The 22,659-nt window shown below is 38.1% G+C and overlaps 1 protein-coding gene across 2 annotated transcripts in view; it reads right to left on the reverse strand.

The window, feature by feature from the left end:
- LOC121726698 (myotubularin-related protein 13) overlaps nucleotides 1-22,659 on the reverse strand; it is a 63,256-nt gene that overhangs the window by 22,372 nt on the left and 18,225 nt on the right. The window contains exons 4-13 of one of the 2 annotated variants that reach the window (XM_042114186.1): nucleotides 14,234-14,350; nucleotides 6,658-6,877; nucleotides 6,014-6,255; nucleotides 5,051-5,150; nucleotides 4,562-4,712; nucleotides 3,856-4,047; nucleotides 3,331-3,439; nucleotides 2,805-2,938; nucleotides 2,324-2,435; nucleotides 1,859-2,043 (exon numbers count right to left, since the gene is read on the reverse strand). In XM_042114186.1, coding sequence (XP_041970120.1) covers nucleotides 1,859-2,043; nucleotides 2,324-2,435; nucleotides 2,805-2,938; nucleotides 3,331-3,439; nucleotides 3,856-4,047; nucleotides 4,562-4,712; nucleotides 5,051-5,150; nucleotides 6,014-6,255; nucleotides 6,658-6,877; nucleotides 14,234-14,350 — 1,562 coding nt within the window. Of the gene's footprint in view, nucleotides 1-1,858; nucleotides 2,044-2,323; nucleotides 2,436-2,804; nucleotides 2,954-3,330; nucleotides 3,440-3,855; nucleotides 4,048-4,561; nucleotides 4,713-5,050; nucleotides 5,151-6,013; nucleotides 6,256-6,657; nucleotides 6,878-14,233; nucleotides 14,351-22,659 lie in introns of both variants that reach the window. The other variant, XM_042114185.1, reaches the window with a different exon arrangement.

A 22,659-nucleotide genomic window follows, 5' to 3' on the forward strand; every position in this document is an offset into this window, starting at 1 on the left:
GAGTTAAACCGCACTACGCAGCTGCACAACTACGCGACACGTCACTCCAGTAACATGCGATGTGAAGTGCCACATCGCTCTGCTTTGTTAAAGTGTGTGAAGTGCGTTCTCACTCTTAGAAACATTTATGGCCTGTTTCACCGCTTCCTGATAAAGTGTCCGATAGTGTTATTTGACAGATTTTCAATACTCCATCTGTCATATTAAGTGGTGGATAGCCTTATCAGGAAGCGGTGAAACAGGCCCTCAAACTTTTAAACCGACGCTTACTTAAATAACTTAATAAATAGACGAATTGTAATGTCAATGCGTCTATTTGTGTTTTTTTTTTCAATCACGAATTATAGATATTTTTACAGATTTTTGTGGACGTGTGCAAACACGTAGACGGCGGCTGCAAGCAGTATCAGGTGCTATCTGATGACAGCTTCTCGAGATTCCTCAAGAAGTATTCCAAGAAGAACATGGAGGAAGCCCTCACTATGGCCAACTTGGATCCACCAGATTTCCCTATCCCGATTGTAAGTTGCACTTATTGTATAAATACAGTCTTTAAATGGAAATTACCTAGGTATAGTCCGTGCAATCCAAGAAGACGCGCCCCACCACTTTTTGGGTGAGCATATTTCCCTTTGACCGTGACGCTTTTTCTTAATTGGTCTATTTATTGTAGTGTGCGCGTGCACTCATAGGTAATTAGTGTGTACCGATAACACTCAAACATTGGAGAAAGCTTGCACACAAATACTATAAACGATTAGGAGGAATAGTGTGGCGCGTCTTCGTGGATTGCACGGACTACATAAGATATCTAGCAATAGTACTGGAAGTAAACATTTTTCACGGATTAATTTAAATTATTAATTTTCAAGGCACTAAAAAGCCTTTGTTTTTACATATTATTTGCTAATTTATGAAACATTCAAGTTCTTTAGGTCTGTTTAATGTAGACAGTACACACAAAATATGTTTTCTCTTTATAAGTCCTGATGTCGGTATTAAAATAAAAGCCAGGGCAGCTAGACCGTTGTCATTTTATAAAAGCTAAAAGTTTTTCTGCACGTTCCCTAGATAAGAATGATCAGCGACTATGGAGTTTGGGTTGTGAATATTTTAAGAGTAAAGGTATCAAGTGGTAAAGGTACTCAATTTTCTCTAAACTCAATTTTCTTTAAACATGTACAGATTTTTTTTTATAAAATGATGGAGGTCTGGCTACTCCTGGCTCTTGGCTTTCGCTTTTATCAGTCAGTGAAGATTTTTTATATGTAGATGTGTCATCATCAGTCAGTCAAGACTCAAGGTGTGACGACGCGAGCCCTCACAAAGCTCGGCTTTTAACTAGTTATTTAAAGAATCCACATCCCCAGGGCGAGTACAGTATAGAGGACTACGTGATGAACTACTGCGACCTGCCGCGCAAGGCGGTGTACGGCAAGTTCGAGGCCGTCGCCTTCCTCCTGCACGACCAGGTGCGCGTCGCCTGCGTCAGAACCGTGGTCGAGTTTAACGAGTTCGAGGACGAAAACTACTGCGGAGACGAATAGAGAATATTTTTTTTTAATTTGTGCCTTTCACTCACAGACAAAAGTTGATATAAAGTTCTGATTAAATTTAAAAAAAAAACATACTATTTTGTACGCGTGTGAGAGAGACAAATTTACGAGCGATGATTGATGGCTTACTAACCCATCGCGATCTTACTTTTAGCGAAAAAATAACACTCTCTGTTAATTGATGTAGCCACAATGACTACGATGCCTTAAATGAAGGATGCTGATAAATCCTGAAGCTAAAATAAAACATTACCAAATATTGTTCTATTATTATTTAAACACATGTTGTTGTACGCACTAACCTAACTACCAGGTCAAACTGGTGGTGCTGCAGCAGGTGCTTGTTGGTGGGCAAGCGCGCGGCCAGGTCCCGCACTAGCGCCGCCCGCGCCGCTGGCGCCCGCAGCGCGCGCAACACCGCCGGGAACGACTTGCGAGCGTCCGCGTACCGGCACTCGAAAATGGCAGCGATGCACGCGCTCAGAACCTAAAGATTTTATTTCCGTTTAAGCTCTTTATAGTGATTAAAATATTAATTGTAGTATGCGCATTACCCCCGTCCACCCTATAAGTACCTAATTAGTGACGTTATTCATGATTACAACATATTTAATTGCATTAACCTGCCGTATAAAAATTCTAGGTGTCACATGATTTGCCAATGTGTGCGTTTATATAGAAAAAATAACAAATTTCTGATTGTTTAATCAAATTTGTTTAAAAACAATCACAAACACTGCAACCATTAATCAAGAACAATAAATTACCTCTAGTCGTCTAGCGGAGTTGGTGAGCAGCAGCTGCGAGTGCTCCGCGGCGCCGGTGGGCGGGGCGCCCGGCGGGATGATGCGCGGCGCCGGCGCGCGTACCGCCGCCAACCTATAAGAGTATCTACACGTTATATAGTCTCATATAAAAGTTACATATTATTATAAGAGTAAGGTAAACAGTGTTTTGTCTTTTTCTGTCAATCGATTTATCCCACAAAAGCTACACAATGGATAGTGTTTGGTCCTTTTCTGATTTATCCAAAATATAAGACAAGGACGGAACTTTGTATCCATTGTGTATTCTATGCCCTTTCCCGGGACTCAAGCATACCAAATATCAGCAAAATCGGTTCAGCGGTTTGGGCGTGAAGAGGTAACAGACAGACTGATAAACAGACAGACATACGCACTTTCGCATTAATGTACGGTGCGCACAATGTTTCATGATAGTAAGCTAGGGAGAGACAGAACAACTCACTTGTGTGTGGCGTTGCGCGCGGCGTGCTCGGCCAGTAGCTGTTGCACGCGCGCGGCGTCGAGCGTTGGCAGCGGCGGCTGGTGTATGCGGCCCGCCGCGCCCTCCGGCGGCCGCAGCACGCGCTGCGCGTACGCCTGCGGCAACACACCCTGCTCACACAACTCGCGTATAATACACCGCTTACAACGACTTAGGGGAAGTTCACATGCTTGTATATTATGAAGCATGCAACCTTTTGTTTCTTGGATGATTCGACTGCCGCGCTGACAGTCAGCGACATCGAAATTTATGAATATATACGCTACGCGTTATTCAAATATTATGCTCCTAAAATAATATATATCTTGGGCCAACAGCGCCGATAATGCTCATGCAGTCGACGTAAGACTCAGCATTACTAAAGTCGTATTAAACTTTAAAGTCAAGTTAGTTTTCCTACGACATGCCAAATTACTAACTTTTTTTACATTTAACTATTTCTTACATTAAATAATATTATGTTTTACACATAAACACATAGTCTTACTTGTGGGTTGGGATTTTCGTTGAGGTGCAGTTGCATCGCCAGGTCTTGTATGTGCTGCAGCTCTAGCTCAGGGTTCAGGGACTCCAACCTAAGTTGTTCCGGAAGATTCCTACAAACATTTAAACCAGAAATGAAATTTAAACCTGAAATGAAGTTCTTGATGAAATAAAAAACTAAAATTTCCTATACCGTGTCCTTAGTAAGTATCGTAAGAAGTCATCGTACTTCTGAAATTGGTTTTAATTAGGTGTTGCACAGACGAGAGACTAATTATATGCAGTAACGCACACGACGCACAGCGTAGACGTTTGCGTCACTGCATATAATTGCATAGGTTCTATTTCCACGGACTAAAAAGTGCGTCACGGACTGTCTGTCGTCGTTTTAGCTAATGACATTAATATCTCCTAGTACTTCGATATCACAGTGAAATACAAAAAAAAAACAAGTATAGTTTTAAAGTAGAATATGTCTGAATCTTGACTATTCTTCCGCCCAGTCCGTGAAAAGAAACATTATACTCACTGGAGTAACTCGTCCCATATGTCGGTAGGTCGCCAAGGGGGGCCGCGCTCGGCGACTACCCCGTTAAAGAACATGGAATCGAGCAGACGCGCGGCGAACGGGCACGACGCCAGCCCGCGCGCGCCCAGAAACCCCGCCTTGTGGAACGTCAGCACCGGGGTAGGATGGATGCGGATTATCGTCAGACAGTGTCTGAAACATCGACAACATTGCTAAGGGACCATCCATAAAGTACACACACGATTTTCATGATTTTTAGACCCTTGTCACAGGTGGTCATTGCGAGACCTCGACTTCCTAGTGTGACGTCACAAATTTAAAATTTTACATCTAAAAATTAAAACCCTGTGATGTCACAAAACTTAGGACCCCTTCCCCTGTTTGTCACACCATGTCACACTTTTTCGACTCCCTCCCCCTCTTTAGATGTGACATACTTTATGGACGGTTCCTTATTACAAAATCCAATGGCTACTTTGTATAATAATAGCAAATATTTCTGTCGACTCTTGGCTTGACCAATTTCCAATACTATTTTTTATGCAATGTTATGTAACTTTGATTGGACATTTATTTGAGGTATAGACTAAAGACGTAGATACTTGCGACACCAGACGACTAAACTTAAACAAATGCCTGTGTTTTTCTCTCTCAGTAGATTGAGTTTCTCTCTTTCTCTCTCTCTCTTTCACAAAACTACACGTACCTGTATCCCTGCAACAGTTTGGCCAGCGTCCTCATGAAGACCGCTCGGATCTCCTTGTCCAACATGTGCGGGGGCGAGGCGGCGGGCGGGGGCGGGGCGAAGGCGGAGTCGGCGGACCGCAGCTCGGGCTGGAGCACCAGCGCGAGAGCAGCTTCAATTGTATCAAATTATTGTTTTTAGGTTAATTTAAAATAATACACGCGGATCATGCAGAGTGTACTATCAGAGAAGTTCATTCATAGGCAGATTGCGGAACAGACTGCGTAACTTGGTCGCGTTACGTCAAACCTAGCCGTCAGATCACGGCTAATATTGAATTGACATAAACCAACATAGAGAAATTAAATGGTCTCTGATAGTACATACATTATTGTATTAAGACGGGAGTAAAATATGTTAACAATGGGTGGACACTAGACACGCTTCCTCCTCACAACATTTTATTATTTCTCAAAACTTGAAAATTTTAAGCAAGATTTCAATATTTACCTTGTAGTGAGGACAGCAGTCGTCCTTCGGGCACGGGAATGTTTACGCCTTGCGGGATGTGGAGGGAACCCACGTCGAGGTCCGCCACTATCACGTCCAGCTGGAACAAACAGGGTCATAAACACTACACCGCTGTAAAAGTGCATAATATTATTGTTACGGATACGGACACAATGCCATCTAGCGTCAATCACTCAGGGAAAACACACACAACATACATCCCCTACTCAATACTAGATGGCGTTAGGTGTACGATTAAATGCGCGTATTTTCTAGAAACGAATTCTCTGGAATATTCTGGTACTCGTCTCGGCCCATATAAATAGCCGCAGTCAGGCGGGCCAGTGATTCAGTTCACTTTGAGCGATCTTCAAGGCGACTTCGGAGTGAAAACAAGTGATCAATAGTATACTACTTACGACTTGGCTACGACCTAGGACAGTGATAATGCTTAGTGTTTTGGACCTAGTGCTTTGTGTTAGACCTAGTGTTAGTGATTGAAATCTACAAGAGAGTCAGCAGGTCTTTCTCTCCAAATCCTTCGAACCCTAGCCCGTAACATTATAATTAACCGAGTCGTCGCTCTTGATATTAAAATAAAAGCTGCCTGCCTAGCATACGCCAACTAGATATCTCACTCTCGAGATAATTAAAAACTACTCGTCTCATAATGTCAAAATCTCAACATTATCTCGACAAAACTCTATAAAAATGTGTTATTTCGATGATAGATCTACGCGAGAAAAAATGTTTGTCATGCTAGGGTCAATAGACATGAAGGAACAAACCATCGAACATCGAGAAAACATGGAGAGTGAGATATCTCGCTTGCGTATGCTAGGCAGGCTGATAAGGAAATGGGCGTGGCCAAGACGTCGTCTAGTTTAGAGAGCAACAGCAGTACGTATACTGTGTATAGGTACAGGATAGAGAAGATTACAACTAACGTTACATATCACTAACCAAGTCCGCTATATCGTCTTTGAGGCTGGAATGAACACCGATGAGGAATGGAGTGGGCGTGGCCAACACCTCCGCCAATCCCGCGGGCAGCAGCGGTATGTAGACGTGCGCATACCGGAACGGATACATGAGCGCTGCGAGGGCGCGGCACGCCGCCGCCAACCGCGCCGCCGCCAGAGATACAACCAGCACTTTGTGCTCGCTCATTACAGCTAGCCATAGGAGTACTGATTTGTGGATACCTACAACATAAAATTTGTGCTTATAATTCCAGTATAATGATTGTAAGCACAAATATGACTGTGAATAGCTATGGCCACACTGTGCACTTTCATCTTCAATTTTCGTCATCAACTTTTATATTGGCGCATTCAATAATTGAATGCGTCAAGGAACGCAACGCCAATAATATTGTCATTTTTGAGGGTTTGGATACGGTCAGAGGGCATGCGTCGCGGGCATGCCTCACGTTCGCTGTTGACTGCGCTATAACGCATGCCCTTGACGAACAGAAAAAGACACAGTGTGGACAAAGCTAATAGACAACAATAGCAAATAGACGCGGAGGTAACGTATTTTCATCGCAAATTAATTTTGCGATCAGTGACAGTTTTTGTCATTTCATCAGTGTCATTTAAACTTACCGAGTAGTCGCAACAGCATATGCACAGCCGTATGCGTGACGGGGAGGGGCGGGGCTGCTGGAGGCTGTAACGCCTGGCGGTCGCCGGCGCCGATGCTAAACCGCACCTGCGGCCCGCCAGGGGGCGGTACTAACACCCCGCCCACCAGGTTGCCCACTAGCGTCTCTAACGGCACGCCCAGGTTCTCCACCCACACCGTGTAGATTATGCCCAGGCAATTCTGTAAAGCAACAATATAAGTAAAATATCAGTAAAATATCGCTAAAACCATTTTGTTTCCAAACTCAAGAACATTTGATCGAATTCTAAGAAACAAAAGATTATTACTTATAGAAGCGTATAGCTACTATTTAGATTAATAATCGGCCAAGTACCTGTCGGACTCGCGCACGAAGGGTTCCGTTACGTTATAGCGCAATTAACAAAAAATTAAAACCGACTTCCAAGGTAAAAACAATAATAACATCCTTATAATATGAACTAAAAAGTATTAAATCATTTTTCCTATCTAATAATGCCTTTTTCCGGATTTGGCTAAACCTCAACTATTTCTGTACTCAATCTTCATCATTTTGAAGTCGGTACCAGATAGCTGAATCTTTAGTTCTCTGACAGAATATTATTTGAAACTTTTGGAACTGGCACCAACTTCAAAATTATAAAGATTGAGTACAGAAATAGTTGAGGTTTAGCCGAATCCGGAAAAAGGCACTATTAGATAGGAAAAATTATTAAATACTTTTTAGTTCATATTTTAAGGATGTTATTATTGTTTTTACCTTGGAAGTCGGTTTTAATTTTTTGTTAAAAATAATAATTTCACTCTTTTTAGTTACCTACTAACCATCGCGTAAGAAAATACTTCAACCCCTTAATATTATCTTAATCTTGGTAAATGTTTACGAACCTACCCCAATTTATTTGACAAACTACTACAAAGAAAGTCGACGGAGCCCCGCTACGCGGGGCTCCTATATCTGGGTGTTGTGGTCTGAGTTCCAACCTAACCTAACCTACTTTTGGACTTTCTAGATTGTGTTTGTTTTTGTTTTGGCGGGGGGCTGCGCCCCCCGAGCCCCCCCCTTTAGGGGGGCGGCCGCACCCCCCGTCCCCCCCCTCGGTATCCGTGGCTGAGTAATTAAGTAAGACCCACTCATCACAGCCTGAAGCCTGAAGCCTGAAGATGCCTTAAAAATACTTCGTAAACATCAGAAAACAGATGATCTTATCTGAAGATATTTTTCTAATTATTTTCGCCATACTAACGAGGTTCGTATATCGGCCTGTATCTGGCCGGGGGTTGATTTTAGAGAAAAGTTTATTTGAGCTTTCTTACTCCCCTTGGCGCCCCCTATCGATTGGTGTATTCAAAAGGGGTGGTTATAAGAGGTTGAATTTTTTCGTCCAAATTTTTAAGTATTTTCTCCGTGCTAACGAGGGTCACATTTCGGCCTGTCTTTCGACAGGGGTTGATTTTTGAGAAAAGTTTATCTGAGCTTTTTTGCTCCCCTTGGCGCCCCCTATCGATTGGTATATTCAAAAAGGGTGGTTATAAGAGGTTAAAATTTTGACGAAAAAATTTTCTAAGTATTTTTTCCCATATTGCCCCGTTTCCTTCAGTCCAACCCAAATGTGTGCCTTACGCTCTGGAGTAAAGGTTGAATTTGTTACTTATGTTCAATTTTGTGATACTTGAAATATTATGTATTTTGAAACAACATTATGAAACAACATTAATTTTATTTTTTTATATTAAAATCGCTTTGAAATATACCAAATAAATAAGGACATAACGTGATGACTGATTATATTTTATGGTGTTGTGTGTATATTGTATCCATATACAACCATGTGAGTTGTGACATTGGTGACCCTGACATGGTAGTGATGATGATGATGAATGTAATTTGCATAGTAGCATATGCTTTCAGTTCTTAAAACAACGCCTAAACCCCCAAACTTGTATCTATAAGGAATCCGGAGTTCTCTTAGTATCTTCGGAACCATAGTATACCTTGGTGCAAAATCTTGCGTTTTGGTAGCATATGCTTAGGATGCTTCTCATAAAATCAAAATCACCATATGTTTCCATATAAATTTTGAGAAGTTCCCTCGATTACTCATGGATCCCATCATCAGATCACCACTTTTGTGAAAATGGGACCAAATTGGAGTGAAACCTAATATAACAAAACGAAAATTTTGAAAATCGGTTCACAAACGGCGGAGTAGTGGTCGAACATACAAAAAAAAAAATATCCACAGCCGAATAAGTGTTAGATAGCTAATTTATCGAGTAAGACTATAGGCTATATATTATCACGCTAAGACTAATACGACAGAAGAAAGTCAGGAAAATGTGGGAAAAACGCGGGACATCTAGTAATTAATATATTATTATTTAATACGTATAACTTTTTATTGGATAAATAAATGTATAATGTAGATATGTATCTTAGTAGTAAAAGTATAATATAAGTTCTCTGTCACTATGGTGCTTTAGTTTAAAAAAAAAACTCCTTAGTTTATGAAAAGTGATATCTATGATTAGCCGTCATCTGTCATCGCTCTCTTGTAATTTCGAAAAAGTTTTGTAACCTCATGAAAATAAAGTGTTTGTGTTATCAAGAAATCTACTAGAATTTTTATTGAAAATACTGCCTAATCTGAACAGGTTACGGGTCCAGTCACACGATAATTATATATTTCAATAAAAAAATTCAAGTTCAGAGCAAGATTAAAACCGATAAAAAAAACTAACCTACAATGGAGGTTACAAATGCCATGAAAATTGAGAAGTTTGATGGAAGAAACTTCAAACAATGGAAGTTTCAAGTGAAATGCGCGTTGAGAGCACGCGGATTAAACATAGAAAAGGCAAGACCAGAGGAAACCAGCTCGCAAGTGCAATGGGATAAAGATGACGGCATGGCCATGTTCATTTTGACATCATCCATGGATTTAAATCAAATATCCATAATAGAAAACTGCGAGACTGCTAAACAGGTCATGACAAAATTAGAAGCCATCTATGAACAGAAATCAGAATATAACAAAATGTTAGTTCATGAAAAATTTTATCAATATTCCTATAGTGCAAGTGATACCATGGCACAGCATGTGTCGAAGGTGGAAAGTTTAGCAAAGCAGCTTCGAGAGACTGGTGAGAAAATCAGTGATACTGCAATAATGACCAAGATCCTAAGTACGTTACCGTCAACATACCGGTCGCTTAGACAGGCTTGGCTCTCACTAGATAAAGAAAGTCAGACAATTCAAAATCTCACTTCTCGTCTAGTAGATGAAGAGGCCAGCCTTGCCAATGAAGCAAGCATTAGTGAGACAGCACTAGTAACTTCCAAAGGAAATTTCAAACCAAGAAATGGAAATAAACAGAACTCTTCAAATGATCAGAAAAGAGTGTCCAGTCATAGATTTGTGTGTTACAATTGTGACAAAAGAGGCCACTTCGCAAAAGAATGTAGAATGCCGAAGAAAAAGCATGATAGCAAGAAACCCAACAATATGTTAGCGTTCAGTGCTGCATTGAATGAACATGATGAAGAGGCATGGATTCTGGATAGCGGCGCCTCTATGCATATGACTTTTAAGCGTGAATACTTCTGCGATTTGAATGAGTCTCAACACAACAATTCTGTTAAGTTAGGTAACAAACAGAGTATCAGAGTGTGTGGCGAAGGAACTGTATTGATAGATAAAAAGGTTAATGGTACATGGGAGAGATGTAAACTAGAGAATGTTCTATATGTACCTGATTTACGAAGAAATTTGTTTTCCGAAGGTGCTGCCACTAGAAAAGGATATATGATAATGAAAAATATGAAAAGAGCCATGATTTTGAAAAATAATATTGTTGTCATGAGTGGATATATAACCGAAAATAACTTATATGAATTGGATGTGAAAACAGTAAAACAAGAAGTTTGTAATATTGTGCAAACAGACATTAAAGTTTGGCACGAAAGATTAGGACATATAAATATTAAAGAGCTCCAAAATATGAGTAAGAATGGTGTGATTCCTGTTAAATTGAGCGGAAACGAGGAATTTATTTGTGAAGCATGCCAATATGGAAAGCAAGCAAGGCGCCCCTTTCTGAAATCAACCCGAGGTCCAACACAACCTGGAGAAATTGTGTACAGTGATGTATGTGGTCCTATAGAGGAGCCTTCTATATCGGGTATGAGATATTTTGTTTTATTCAAAGACAGTGCTACAAGTTATCGCCATGTCTACTTCATGAAGCACAAGAGTGAAGTTTTCCAATACTTTCTAAAGTATAATGCAATTGTGCAAAATAGATTTCAACACAATGTGTGCATACTACATACAGATAATGGTTGTGAATATGTAAACCAAGAATTTACATCATTTTTGGAGAAAAAGGGAATAACGCATGAACGTACTGCCCCGTATACCCCTCAACAGAACGGGAGAGCAGAAAGAGAAATGCGTTCCATCATGGAAACTGCTAGAACAATGCTATATGCAAAGAACATTCCCTTAAATATGTGGGCCGAAGCTGTCAATTGTGCCATATATTTGTTAAATAGAAATACATCAAGCCAGACGGGAGATGTAACGCCATTTGAATTATGGCATGGAGTGAAACCTAACTTGCAACATATCAGAATATTTGGATCCATTGGTTATGTACATGTACCAAAAGAAAAGCGAAGAAAGCTTTCTAAGAAAAGTGTCAAGATGTTGTTAGTTGGATATGACCACGAGAATTACAGGATGTACGATGAAAATACCAACAAGATTACAATATCCCGGGATGTAAAGTTTGATGAATGTTTTACACCTGAAGAAAGACAAAGTTTCATAAAAGTGACAGCTGGACAGGAAGATGATTCTACCAGGTCCACCCCACAGGATGAATTTCAACACGTTGCAGATCAACAAGGCAGTTGGCCTGAAGAAAGTAGTTCAGATGATAGTATGAAAAGTTTAGAAGAACTGGATGATACTTATGTTCCTCCAAGATATATAAATTTGGAACAGGAAAATCTGAGAAATGTTACATTACGTCGACGTCGAGATAATAATCTGGAGGTAAATTTCACAGAATTTGAAATACCTAATACTTACGAAGAAGCTATGAATAGTCCAAATTCTCATCAATGGGAGAAAGCTGTGATTGAAGAGCTTCAGTCACATGAAGAAAATAAAACATGGATATTAGTTGATCGTACAGAAAAGAAACCTGTGTCGTGTAAATGGGTATTTACCATAAAGAAAAATAAAGATGGAGAAATAGTACGATTCAAGGCACGACTGTGTGCACGAGGGTTCACACAAGTAAAGGGCTTGGATTATAATGAGACCTTTTCCCCCACCAGCAGGTATGATTCCATCAGGGTATTGCTAAGTATTGCTGCGAGAGATGAGCTTCAGATCGAGCAATTTGATGTAAAGACAGCGTTCCTGTACGGTGAGCTCTCCGAGGACATATACATGGAGGTTCCGGAGGGATTGAAAACTCAGTCTTCAAAAGTATGTAAGTTAATTAAATCTATATATGGTCTCAAACAATCATCTAGATGTTGGAATAAAAAGTTTAGTTCTTTTCTTGACATCTGTGGTTTCAAAAAATGTCCATCTGATAATTGTGTATTTGTCGGATATTTTAAAGAGGTAAAAGTAATATTAATTCTTTATGTTGATGATGGATTACTACTGTCCAAAAGTAAAGTTGTATTATCTGAAATATTGAATATTCTTAAACAAAAGTTTAATATAAAGATTTTAGATGTTAATTCATTTATTGGTATGGAGATAAGTAGTAAAATAGGTTGTATTGAAATAAGTCAAAGACAATATATTGAAACAATAATTCAAAAATTTAATTTGTCAGATGCAAAAAGTAGTAACACACCTGCTGATGTAAATGTACATTTGTCTAAAAATACAAGTAATGAACCTATTAATTTCCCATATAGAGAAGCAGTGGGAGCGTTGTTATTCTTGTCATCTGTATCTAGACCTGACATAGCGTATGCAGTAAATATTGTTAGTAGATATGTCAATAACCCAGGTCCCTCACATGTTACAGCTGTAAAGAGAATATTACGTTATTTGATTAATTCTAAAGATATGTCTATTGTGTATCAGGGTAATTTTGAACTAGTAGGATACTCTGACTCTGACTTTGCAGGAGACTTGGATACTAGGAAGTCTAATACAGGGTATATATTTTTACTTAATGGAGGTCCTATCACATGGTCCAGCCGTAAACAAAATACTGTTGCGTTGTCCACAACTGAGTCCGAGTACATGGCGGCTAGCGAAGCAACTAAAGAAATTTTATGGCTTAGGCAATTTCTTTGTGATATTGGGGAGCCACAAGGCACAATTACTTTGAATATAGACAACCAGAGTGCAATTAAATTAATAAATAACCCTGTTTTCCATAGAAGAAGTAAGCACATAGATATTAGATATAATTTTATTAGAGAAAAAGTTGCAAAGAAAATTGTTAATATTAATTATGTAGAGAGTTCAAGTCAATTAGCTGACTTCTTAACCAAAGCGTTGCCTGTCAATAGATTTATTTCAAATAGAGATAAGATCTTGAGAAATATTCAATGCCACTAATGTTTAAAACTTTGAGTCAAGTGATTTTGTGTATAACTAAAAGAAGTTTATTTTGATGGAAAATTATTTACATATAATATGTAGATTCAATTGTTATGTTTTATCTACCTTATAAATTTAAGTGGGAGTATTGGATAAATAAATGTATAATGTAGATATGTATCTTAGTAGTAAAAGTATAATATAAGTTCTCTGTCACTATGGTGCTTTAGTTTAAAAAAAAAACTCCTTAGTTTATGAAAAGTGATATCTATGATTAGCCGTCATCTGTCATCGCTCTCTTGTAATTTCGAAAATGTTTTGTAACCTCATGAAAATAAAGTGTTTGTGTTATCAAGAAATCTACTAGAATTTTTATTGAAAATACTGCCTAATCTGAACACTTTTCAAGGCTCGCTATCCTTATCCGTCATGAGACTTTTCCAACGTGTCACACAAAGACATGCATAGCTAGTTTAGTTATTCTGTGTAAATCTTTTTAATGGTTAAGTTGTAAACGCTATTTTTGCGATACAAGTACGTGTATTTCGACGCATTTAAAAGTTATAGGTTTATTATTAGTGTCAATGTGGTTGTAGCCTGTTGGCTGTTATATTATGTGGCTGCGGTTATCTACACAAGTCCATGTGACCACAGGATTACCCAACAGTTCCCCGCATTTGCGGTATGTGAAATAGCGGATACATATCATTTGCATAACGTTATGGCATATGCATTATGCAGGTCGTTTTAAATTTAAAAATTTAAGTATGTTTCATAGACGTAATAAATTGGTAATCCGATAATGATAATTATATTGCCCAGTTCCCGAACTTTTTAAAGGTTTTTAGATAAACTCCTATGAATTAACGGCGTTGTCGATTGGTTTTGCGTTGTCGATTGGTTTTGACATAATTGGCTGTACAGCATAACACCATTGGCAGTTTCATTCTCCAGAAAAAAAATGGCGGCTTACACGGAACGTGTCGATGTAGTCCTGGCGGGAGACGATGACGAGGCACTTGGGCGCGTACATGATGCTGTGGTGCGTGATATTGGCCACCGGCCGCGTCGACTCCAGAGACTCCTCGTCCTGAAACATAAGGTTTCTGGTTAAGTTAAAGGCTCAGGCTAAGACATAAGGTTTGAAAAGCTATAATTTTAACGGATTTAAAGTCATAGAGTCAAATTGTTTATGCTTAGGCGCAGGCGTGAAGGTGCATCTGATAACCGCAGTTGCTACATAACACACCTTATTCAAGACTCTACACCTGCATCCCAATAAGTAATTATTATTTTCTACTCCAGTAGCGACATAACATATTTAATCGCCTTCTGAAAAATCATCTATCGAATATGATGAGTTGATTTTGCATCACAAAATGAGGTACAAGTCAGAATAATTGCTAGGACATGTGAACCTGAGAAGTTCACGTGTCCTAAGTAGTAGGTACATGAGAGTAGTTCTTATATCGTTGGCATAAATGTTATGTCACGCGCCGTACGCAACTTGTACGCAAACAAGCGACAAAGGCCGCAAGTGGACGCACGCGTCCCCGGGGATGTCATTATGCAATGGCGTGCGCGCCCGTGCTTCGCGCGAGCAACTACAATATACCCTCTTAATTTGAACTCTACTTCATTGTAATAAGGTCGATATACCACCAGCTCCTTCTACCCTTTGAATATTTCATAAGCTCCTTCCGTATATTTATTGCTGCCGTTTGTTTTGGTTGCCGGTATGGTGTTTATCGCTCATTAATTCATCGTGTGTATGATAAGGGAAACATTAGTTTAACATAATTATTGTCACGGGGAGATAAGTTAACCTAATCCGTAATAAACGTTAGATAAGCATAACTATTAGGGGTATATATATTTAATATTTTATGATCAAAGAAAATTCTAATTTTACATGTTTGGTGTACTTACTTACATTTTGTATGGTGTATTAATATAGGACTATGTACTAATTCTGATTCTATTTGACCCAGAATTACAAGGCTGGTATAAAATATATACTTTTTAACCGGCTTATTTATATGTGTACTCATCCCGCATCCAAAACGTCCCTTGCTTAAAGTTACGTTTTTTAATTTTAGACAATGGGCAGTAAGGGACTTTGGGCTCCTGGGGAAATGGACAGAGGGAGAACTTAATAAAATTTTCAGGGCGACCGGACACGTGGAATACGCGATACAATATTCAAGACGAGTTATGAACGTGAGCCAGCAGGGGAGTCCCCCTTTAATTCTGTTGCATCTCAGATCCCTGGACAGCAATATCATTAGTCGAGAAGAACCCCTCGGATAACCCCGTAGCTGCGTAGGGCTGTCCAAAGTCAATTTTTTTGTAATTTATCAGGACATATCCCATAGTTGCTCCCTTAGCGATTGGTTCATAAAAAATGTACGCACTTCTAGTAGGTTCTTACGACCGAAAGATGACTATGACAGTGCCCTTGATATCTCAGGCTGTTACCATCAAATTATTCAGTGATCATGTTGACAGGGTACGTTGTTTGCACAACATACTATAAAAATAAATGAAATCTTGCCATGTTCTTTCTGTTTATGGTATACAAATTATTGCGCATAAACACCGATTCAGATGAAATTTGGTATAGGTACTTAGAGATACTTTAAAGGACGTAGGATGCTTTTTATCCCGAAAAAATGAAAAAAATGTATTTTAATATACTTAATAATATATTTAAAAAAACAGGCTATTGTTGGGTCGTTCTTATTAGCTAAATTATTATAGAATATAATAAAGAAAATCGGATAATACCTATTTACCCGTACTTATTACCAGCCCTGATCCTCGATGATTACAGGATTACCTCTCGTCTGCGAAATATTAAATTGGCTTTTCACAATCTAATTTTCCTACAGACTACAAAAGACTTCGACAAAAAGACAAAGTAGGTCCACTTTAGTAATTATTATTTTTAAGGAGATAATATTATAGCTTTTAAAATGATGCTTGCTTGCCTTGTTCTAACGAAGGACACAAATATGTATAGTTCATTTAAAGTAGATTCACTTGTTTGTGACCGCCAGTTCAACCGCATTTTCTCCTGATACTTTACGGTGTGGGACAAATGCTTCGGCACAGAATGGGCCTGCTTTAAGAGGAGTCCACACCGCCCTTTTTTCCATACAAACGTTGTCCCCTGTTTCCTCCCTGGATAATGCTAGTAGAGTTATAATTTTTTTCCTGAATATCTACGGCCACTAATACGATGTCCCTATGTTTTCTTTTTTTTCATAATTTAATTATGAAATAAGATATGAACGTTCAAAAACCCAAAAAAATGGCCAGATTTTCCGCTGTGTTCAAACGTCCAGAAAACAGATTTGGCTAGATTATACAAAAAAAAGCAAAACATAGGAACACAGATCAAGCCTTTTTTTAATCTTTAATGAAAAAAGTACTTAAATCGGTTAAGTTTTGGAGAAGGAATCAGGGAACAACGAATCGTTGATTTTCTGGATTTTCTGCAGTTGTCTCTATCGCGTTCTGCGGTATAGGCTTGAGGTAAGGGAGACAGCTATAGATATTACAAGTGCTTTTTTTTCATTTCTCTAGCCCCTGGTGTATCCTCTTAACGAAAACTATTCTCAAATCAAGATTCTAAATTTTTTTCGAGATTTAACAACTGTGTACAATGTCTATAATATTTTCTCTCGATACAAACTTTACAGTAAGTAGTAACTATGGGACAATAATTACTTCGGCACATATTGAGGCTTGAACGAGTATACACTATACATACATGTTTCAATTCTCGCATGAATAGAATCAAGATTCGAGATACAGAACTTGGGCCCCATATTCTATATTAAAAGTTTTTAACGTTTAACATTTTACGTAACATGTTACTCAAGTCTACATGTCATCATGAATAATGCATCCGCAAAACCTTATTAAAACTGCATTAAATTACTACTGTGGTCGATCGAGATCAGACACATGATTTTAAACTGTAATCTATCGTAATAGGGTGCATAATGGTGATGATAATGACCGCATTAACCTGTTCGGAGGTAGCGCGGATTAAGAGCTTTGCGATAAACAAACACTCGCTTTTACATAACAGTTCATTAACCCGTTGGTGGCTGACTTGGCGCTAAGCTACTTTGACACAGTTGTGGTATCGTTTTGGTATCGAATCAATACTAATATTATAAATGCGTAAGTGTGTGTATGTCTGTTACCTCTTCACGCCCATACCGCTGAAACGATTTTACTGAAATTTGGTATGGAGATACTTTCAGTCCCGGGATAGGAATAAAGGATTTACTAATTCTAAATACAATCAATTAACACGTTCATTGCCACATCACGCGACGTTGCGTGATACAGTCCTCTTACCTCTACCCTGTGCTGTGGCCGACCACACGACTTCGCGTGGTAGTGCCTTACGATTTTGTTTACGCTTAAAAAAGTGGCCGTAGCGTAATGGCTATTACCTATACCTTTTTGGCGAGGGTCGTGGCCTGTATATTATATACTCGTAGAATAACAAAATAACCCAATTAAACGAATTTTATGTTGAGGCCATCTCGGTAAGTTCACAATTTTGGCTTGGCAATCAACGTGTTAATATAAGCTATTCGTTATACAACAAAAAAGTAAAAGACTTGCGACTTTATTAATAGGATAAAGTCGCAAGTGTTTTTACTTTTTTTTTGTTTTGTACTATGTAATATCTAGTCGGTAGGTTTATATAGCAAGTATAAGTTATTAATATACTATTCTTTAGTCTAATTCCAGAAACTTTTGGAAGTATTTAAAGTTATTGAGTCGTGTGTCGTGTCGAGAGAAATAAAGTCTGACTGTCGTCGACCGAGCCGGGACCCCTATACTCAGCTTCCCTTTAATTAAACTTTCGATGATTGGTTGCAGCTTGAGGCATTTATGAATGTTACCCGGGCAGCTATTAAAATTAATTAAATCATTAAATCTTGAGGGGTTACAATTTTCATTTTTATTTTTTAGGGTTCCGTAGTCCGTACCCAAAAAGCGTAAAAACGGGACTCTATTACTAAGAATTTGATGTCTGTCTGTCTGTCTGGCTGTATCTCAATTCTCAAGAACCGCGATGGCTAAGCTGAAATTTTCATAGATTATGTAACTTTGTTGCCGCTATAACAACAAATACTCGTACTAAAATATTTTTAAGAGGAGTCAACACCGCCGTTTTTCCATACAAACGCTGTCCCCTGTTTCCTCCCTGGAGAATGCCGGTAGAGTTATGATTTTTTTCCTGAATATCTATGGCCACTATTAGCATGTCCCTATGTTTTCTTTTTTTTTTCATAATTTTATTATTAAAAAAGATAAAAACGTTCAAAAACCCAAAAAAATGGCCAGATTTTCCTCTGTGTTCAAACACCCAGAAAACAAAACTGGCTAAAATATACAAAAAAATAAAACATAGGAACACAGCTCAAGCCTTGCTTTAATTTTTAATGAAAAAAGTACCTAAATCGGTTAAGTTTTGGAGAAGGAATCAGCGGACAACGAATCGAAGATTTTCTGTTCTTTTATTAGAACTTTTGTCGTGTTGTCTCTATCGCGCTCTGCGGTGGGAGACTTGAGATTGGTGAGACAGCAATACATTTTCAAATACCTATTTTCAATTTCTCTCGCCCCTGGTGTGTCGCGCTTCAAGGATGAGAGAAATGAAACGTAACACCCACAACGGCAAATATTAACATTCCTGTCAGATCCATCCATTACAATATCGAGTGGCGATCGATTAAATTGAAGCTCTATCACGGTGTATTAAAATTGAAATTGGATTGTCTCGTCGCTGAATTTGCAAGCGGCTACGTTTCCTGCCTAGGAAGCGTTTGCACAAATGGCCTTACAAATATGTATTGAGGCTACATATTATTTTGGTTAATAGTCCGACGGCACGCGACTGGCCGTTAAAATCAATAAATAGATTAAAACCGAAGCACGAAGACACTACCAAATATAGGCACTGCCTGGATTTATATGCGTCCACCCCCGAACGCGCGGTCTGGCGGCTAGACCGCGAGATTACAAGCAAATGTTTGTAACGATTTATTTCAATAGCGGCGCGGTCGCGCTGACATTTACATACAATATTATTGCTTGTAATGTCGCGGTGTAGCAGCTAAGCCACGCGTTAGCTTATATCGCTTAGGTCATGATTTAATTGGATGATTGTGAAATAGGCGCCTAATGAGTAATAAGTTGATACGTCTTGGAATCAATATAGCAAGTCTTGTATTGTTCTGAGAGACAGAAACAAGTAGGACATTGGACATAAACATGCAAAATAAAACTAGATAATACTTACCATAATGATTTAACTAGGTGAAGGAAATAGGAGCTATCAACTACCAGAATAATTACCATAAGAATTGGTATCAAAAATTAGTCTACTAAGCTAATTGTCCTTCTAATCAAGACTTACATTGAATTATTCTTTTTTTGCTCACAGTTTGAAAAGCATAGATAACTCTTATAATTCACTAAAATGCTTCTCTATTTTCACCTCAAGTCATTTACTCCAGTCTCCAGTTCATAATACAAAAAAATCAAGTAGGAAAAGTTCATAGATGAAAAGATTCCCTATTATTTTACTATCCCCTATTCCATAAGTACCATCGAGGAAATTGATTCATAGGCAGTTGACAGACCCACTTCATTTGGTCGGATCATGTCAATTCAATGGAAATTCAATGTTCTGTAGGCGGGGTTTGACATAACGCGACCAAAATATTACGTAGGTCCCTCATCTGCCTATCAATCAACTTCTCTGATAGTACCTACGTCTTGACAGGTTCATAGACGGCCCCATCTAATTCAACAAGAGGCCCGAATCAATTGGCCTTGTGCGAACAATAACCATATTACGTGCACAAAAACTATGATTGAGTCTTGTTATATTAAACGAGAACGGGTATTATGATCTTGTTAATTTTTTGCTATTTTCTTTAGAAGTTAGAAGCAAAGAATATTTTAGGTTACGTAAATCTAATACAATAGAATTTCTTTGTTTTGTTGATTGGGTTCCGAAACTACTGGAATGCACAGAATATAATTAATATTACAGAGGTGTAGCTGTGTATCGCGGGAAATGTACGGTTCCAGTAGGATATGCTCGTGACAATTAAGGGCGAAGCCAAACGAGCGTAATTTGTGAGTCGTGAGCCGCAGAATTCCTGCCGGGCAGATTTTTTTTCATACAAATCACGACTCACAAAATTACGCTCGTGTGAATCAAACAGGACTTTTGTATGAAACTGAATGCAGCAGAATTCTGCAAAAAGAAATTCTGCGACTCACAACTCACGAATTACGCTCGTTTGGCTTAGCTCTTACGCGGGTGAAGCGATGAGCCGAGTAATCTAGATTATAGTCATGTAACATAGTCATGTTACATAATATTGTATTAAAGTATAAATTCTTCAAGTCTGTATTGTTTAAAAAATTAAAACTAAGCCCCCCGGACGTCCTTCAAACTAGGACAGATCCGGGGAAAACCGGACGGATGGCCCTAGTCAGTAGTCATGTTACATAATATTGCATTAAAGCACAGAATATTTATTTTATTCTGTTATTAATTATTATGATTATTTTTCCGACCCAAATATCGACCAATAGAATTGCACCATTCGACGTCACGTGGTACAACCTACATGGTATTATACTGATAATTTTTTGAAAATTTTCTCTGGTAGTTGCTATATATAAAAAAAACAAATTCTAATTCTATTGGCCGACATTTGGGACGGAAAAATAATCCCCCGAATACCACACGAGCTTCAAAATTATCTGGCATTTCCCTCAAGGTTCCCTGCAAACAAATAAAGTCGTCAAGTTTCGGGAAATACCCGATAATTTTGAAGCTCTTGTGGTATTATAAGTGAATATTTATTTTATTATTTTATTCTGTTATATTTATTTTATTTTGTAGTTATTTTATTAAGTTAGTTGTACCAATTAAAGTAGGTATAATAATATGTAGTTAATTAATAAGCAAGGTTAATTTTCAAAAACTGCATCATAATATTATAATTTTTAATCAATCCATTTCTTTAGCAACCCAGAATAGAACTTGTGATAGAACTGACTTATTTTGAAAAAAAAAAACTAAGCTTCATTCTGTCATATTTTAACACTCTACTGTTTAATCATACATTGACTGGATGGAAATATACTTTGTTATAACTTTAATATTCTACGGCGCGAATCAACCAAACTGATGATAGCATTAATCAATGGTATTTCACGATGCTACCACTTGTATCCGAGCCTCAAGGTCGTTGACCCGCAGGCCAATCTAGTACATAGTACATAGCTACAGCATTCCCATAACGCTATGAGTATTAGCATTTAGTTGGCAACACCTAATTGATTTCAGTTGAAACTTTTAGCGTACTACAGTCTACAATATATTTTTGACTCGGTTGCTCTTCTTTTAAGTGGCAATAACAAATTGGGTTTACCCTATAAACTTCCCCACCAATAATATCTCGATGTTTTAACAGACGGACTATAAATAATTCTTGGAAAACGGACATCACTAGCCGAGCCGTAGCGAGCCGTAAAACAAATCGATGACATGTTTATTGTTTATCGATTACTCGTTATAGTAGTACTCTGTAGTGTAGAGACTAAAAATACTGTCTGTAGTGTTAAGATATTATAGTCTGTAGTATAGAGATAATAATATACTCTGTAATGTAGAGATATATACAGCGTGTCCAGTAAATAGTGCGACATACTGCAGGGGGTGATAGCTGGGATCAATACCTACCAAAAAAACACAATATATATTCAGCAAAATGTTACGGATTGAAAGTTATACAACATTTAAAAAACACGATAAATCTCTACCTTGAGGTTGAGACAGATTTATCAGCATATGCCGCCATGAAAAATTCCTTTTCTAGTATTTTTTTTACATCAAATTATTCGTGAATAGTTACGTCTACTTATTGATAAGTCGTTTTTTAATCAAAAACATTTATTTTTTAAGATATACTATTTTATTGTTTGAATTTTTGCAGAATGATTTTTTATCGCTTAACTTTAACCTAGAGTAGCGAAAAATTTGTATGCGAGCGTAGAGATATATTACAAGTCTGTGGTGTTCTCTACACCACAGACTTGTACATGCTTGTACATAATATATCTCTATCTATTAAAAGTAGCAGCGTCTCATTGAGTATCGGCTATAAATATGCCAGAAATACCTGCTTTATTAGATTTGGATGTAAAATTCATTTTTCTATGCCCTAGAAACGTATATTAAGTATCTTCAAAACTATAGATTCTAGACGCTTCACTTTTAGGCACTTTTAGTTTCTCATTTAACCAAATATTAAAAACAGTTCATAGACGATTTGCGTAGGT

This window comes from Aricia agestis, chromosome 4 (assembly GCF_905147365.1).
Source record: "Aricia agestis chromosome 4, ilAriAges1.1, whole genome shotgun sequence".
Taxonomy (NCBI): domain Eukaryota; kingdom Metazoa; phylum Arthropoda; class Insecta; order Lepidoptera; family Lycaenidae; genus Aricia; species Aricia agestis.